This window comes from Triticum aestivum, chromosome 3D (genome assembly GCF_018294505.1).
Source record: "Triticum aestivum cultivar Chinese Spring chromosome 3D, IWGSC CS RefSeq v2.1, whole genome shotgun sequence".
NCBI lineage: Eukaryota > Viridiplantae > Streptophyta > Magnoliopsida > Poales > Poaceae > Triticum > Triticum aestivum.
The window spans coordinates 94852997-94856903 of NC_057802.1; the positions used below are offsets into that span (position 1 = coordinate 94852997).

At 45.4% G+C, this 3907-nt stretch overlaps 1 protein-coding gene across 1 annotated transcript in view; it reads left to right on the forward strand.

Annotated features, from left to right (window-relative positions):
* LOC123076178 (F-box/kelch-repeat protein At1g57790-like) overlaps nucleotides 1–1440 on the forward strand; it is a 3698-nt gene extending 2258 nt beyond the window's left edge. The window contains exon 2 of the mRNA XM_044498563.1: nucleotides 380–1440. Within this exon, the coding sequence (XP_044354498.1) occupies nucleotides 382–1440 (1059 nt within the window). The 5' untranslated portion in view covers nucleotides 380–381. The remainder of the gene's footprint in view (nucleotides 1–379) is intronic.
* The last annotated feature ends 2467 nt before the right edge of the window (nucleotides 1441–3907 follow it).

Here is a 3907-nt window from a genome sequence, read left to right on the forward strand (position 1 = left end):
AACACGCAACCAAACATCTATGTAACCGTGATTGTCCATCGGAAGTCGGGCGTCCCATAATACCGTGTAATCATGGCAGCACCTCTTTGTGGTTGATAGTGGAAAAGCCGACAGATAAGTCGCCCTTATTGTTCCTTTACAGAACCGTAAATGAGATTTTTCACCTCATACGGCTCCTCGGTCAATTCTTTTGAAGGAATCTTTCAATACGCATTATGCTATGTGACACGCCTGCTAAAAAGCTTAACAAAACACACTGCCACGACCAAGGTCAAATAAAAACTGATCAATCCAGCTATACCGTAGTTATAGCTTTTTCTTCTTGAGCGTTGCCTTTTCCTTGCATGCCAATTGACTCACCATGTATGAACATATGCAGCCATGAAGGGAACCCAAGACTCTGCTTTGGATCGAAGTTTCTCCCCGCTGCTACTATTTGGTCACAAGTACCGTGGGCCTCATGGGACCAACGCTGATGTTGATCAAGATGACGACGGAATCCATGGTGATCAAGATGAGCCCAACCAAGACGCTGAAGATGACGAGACGCCCGAGAAGAAGGCAAAAGACCCGTTGTTTTTCTTCTACAGCATAAGCAGAAGACGCTCGGTGTGCAAGAGAGTTGACGAGCTCCGAGACCACTTGTACTGGACAACACCTCATGGCTGGCTGCTCATGGCGCACCCTGACGCACATCTCACATTCCTGTGGAACCCGTTCACGCGCCAGAGAATCGGGCTGCCCCCTGATCGAGACAAGTTCCTGACTGGGAACCCGGTTAGATGCGTGCTCTCGCACGAGCCCACGGACGCAGCCTGCGTGGTGCTGGTGGTGAACTGCGTGGACACGGTGCTCTGGTACTGCCACCCAGGAGGAGTCGAGTGGTCCGAGCACGCTTACACGGCAGGCAGTCTCGACCATGATCGCGCTGATGTCATTCATGGAATGGGGCTTGCGACGGCGGCGGGTGGGAAGTTCTACGCACATTTGTTGGGTAACATTCTGACGCTGGAGTTGTCGCCGGATCCAGCCTTCACAAAAACACCCGTTGACGGTGAACCGAATCCAGTGTACCGCACCTGGAGCGCTCACCTGTTAGAGTCATGCGGGGAGCTCTTCAGCATGTCCTTCTACCACCCGTTGATGGAACGCCGTGACAAGGTTGCCCTGATAGTCGTCCGCAAGCTCGACCTGTCGGCAACAAGTTGGGTGGAGGTGGACACGATCGGGGATCGTGTCTTCTTGGTCGATGCCAACAGGTTTGGCGCGTCGCTCGGTGCCAAAGAAGCCGGTCTCAAGGGGAACTGCATTTATTATATGAGGCGCGGAGAAAAGGGGTTATACGTCTACAACATGGAACGTGGAACTACCACCATGCACAACACCGGCCCAGATTTGCCAGATGATGCGACGGCTGTGATATTGATGCCCGCATCTTGAAGCTTCCGCCCTTGCTTATTTTTTCTCAACGTTGTTTTCTGCATCTTGAAGCCGGGACTCGTTAAATATCGGTTTTGCTTTACCTTCGTTTGTGTTACAAATTGGCTTGTTGCTGCACGATATTTCTCCGCTTGTGCACTTTTTCGATGTAATAACTGATCGCTTCCGATTTTGCAACAAAAAATGGAAAAAGAAAATCAAAGCTTCCCATGGACTGTCACTCGTGCACGTGTCAGATTCTTATGCAGAATTACAGTGTGTCAAACTGAACATGCAAAATTACAGTGTGTCACACTGAACATCTAACTTTTTAGATTTATGTTAGCCTTCATGACGATCTTCATTCACGCGGCAAGGACATTTCGATTTTCAGTCAACTAAGAGTCACATGTGATGACTTTTGTCAATGTTAAAATTTGCCGGCTCACACCAGGCGTCAAGCTGGGTAAGCTATCTCAAAAAAAAATATTGCCGGCTCACTCTCTTATAGGAGTAGAATGTGCATGTGTGGATTCATATGAATGAGTGTACTATTTCATTTTTTTATACGTGTATGCTTATACACCGGCATATAATTCCTTTTTTTTGGAAACTATCTTACGGGCCCTTCAACTTTACTTGCGTTTGAGAACAGTTTGGTCCAATAAGTTGCTCGTGTTTATACTCGTACACCAATTTTGCATCCCGGTTCTAATAATCTCATTGTGGTTTTTTTAGCAAAACATGTATGATTTTTTTCCCAGTAACTCCCTCGTTCTTCTCCCTCTCGCTCTTCATCCACCAAAAATCTCTTTCGGACTCTACTAGTAGCTGTGTGGTAGCACCGGATTGTCGATGAATAATGGTCTCATGATCTTATGATTTGGAAATTTATCGTGGAAGAATGTAGAGAGTGGGGCGGCGGCTGACCTCGTTGGTATTGATGATAAGAGAACCTACAACCGGACTTGACGAAACCGGCCCCTCAAACGCCTGCGCATCTGGTGCTCACTAGTGGGGTTTGATAATTCATGACAAACGATTAATGGACTAATATGTTTACTAGGTGCATATAGGTGAAATGGTCCCTAAAGAATTTATTTAATCAAAATATGTTGACCCCTACAATTTTGAGGAAACATTGAAGAATTTGATCTGCCGATTATAATTCAGAAGACACCGAGTAGAATTTATTTTCTAGTTATTTTGTTCTTCGTTTGAGTCATGGAACAAACTGCGCAGGTTGGATAGTGAAGCAAGAAGGTGAATATTCACTAATGGTCAGCCAGGACCCATTTTTACACACGCTGAAGCCTTTGAAGGACCCTTCCAGATTAATTTGCTAGCTTCAGTGGCTAGTTGAATACACCACTTCTGAAATATCAGCCACGGTTGAGGACTCAGGAGCATAGCTCGTCAGTGTCACTGAAATTATCTTCTCCATCGAGAATCCCGGGAGCGGCGATCCGCAGATACTAGAATGAGTGTATGTGTGGGGTTTGATAAGAGCACCTACAACCGGACTTGACGAAACCGGCCCCTCAAACGCCCGCGCATCTGGTGCTCGCTAGTGGGGTTTGATAATTCATGACAAACGATTAATGGATTAATATGTTTACTAGGTGTATATAGGTGAAATGGTCCCTAAAGAATTTATTTAATCAAAATATGTTGACCCCTACAATTTTGAGGAAACATTGAAGAATTTGATCTGCCGATTATACTTCAGAAGACACCGAGTAGAATTTATTTTCTAGTTATTTTGTTCTTTGTTTGAGGCATGGAACAAACTGCGCTGGTTGGATAGTGAAGCAAGAAGGTGAATATTCACTAATGGTCAGCCAGGACCCATTCTCACACACGCTGAAGCCTTTGAAGGACCCTTCCAGATTAATCTGCTAGCTTCAGTGGCTAGTTGAATACAGCACTTCTGAAGTATCAGCCACGGTTGAGGACTCAGGAGCATAGCTCGTCAGTGTCACTGAAATTAGCTTCTCTATCGAGAATCCCGGGAGCGGCGATCCGCAGATACTAGAATGAGTGTATGTGTGGGGTTTGATAAGAGCACCTACAACCGGACTTGACGAAACCGGCCCCTCAAACGCCCGCGCATCTGGTGCTCGCTAGTGGGGCTTGATAATTCATGACAAACGATTAATGGATTAATATGTTTACTAGGTGTATATAGGTGAAATGGTCCCTAAAGAATTTATTTAATCAAAATATGTTGACCCCTACAATTTTGAGGAAACATTGAAGAATTTGATCTGCCGATTATACTTCAGAAGACACCGAGTAGAATTTATTTTCTAGTTATTTTGTTCTTTGTTTGAGTCATGGAACAAACTGCGCTGGTTGGATAGTGAAGCAAGAAGGTGAATATTCACTAATGGTCAGCCAGGACCCATTCTCACACACGCTGAAGCCTTTGAAGGACCCTTCCAGATTAATCTGCTAGCTTCAGTGGCTAGTTGAATACAGCACTTCT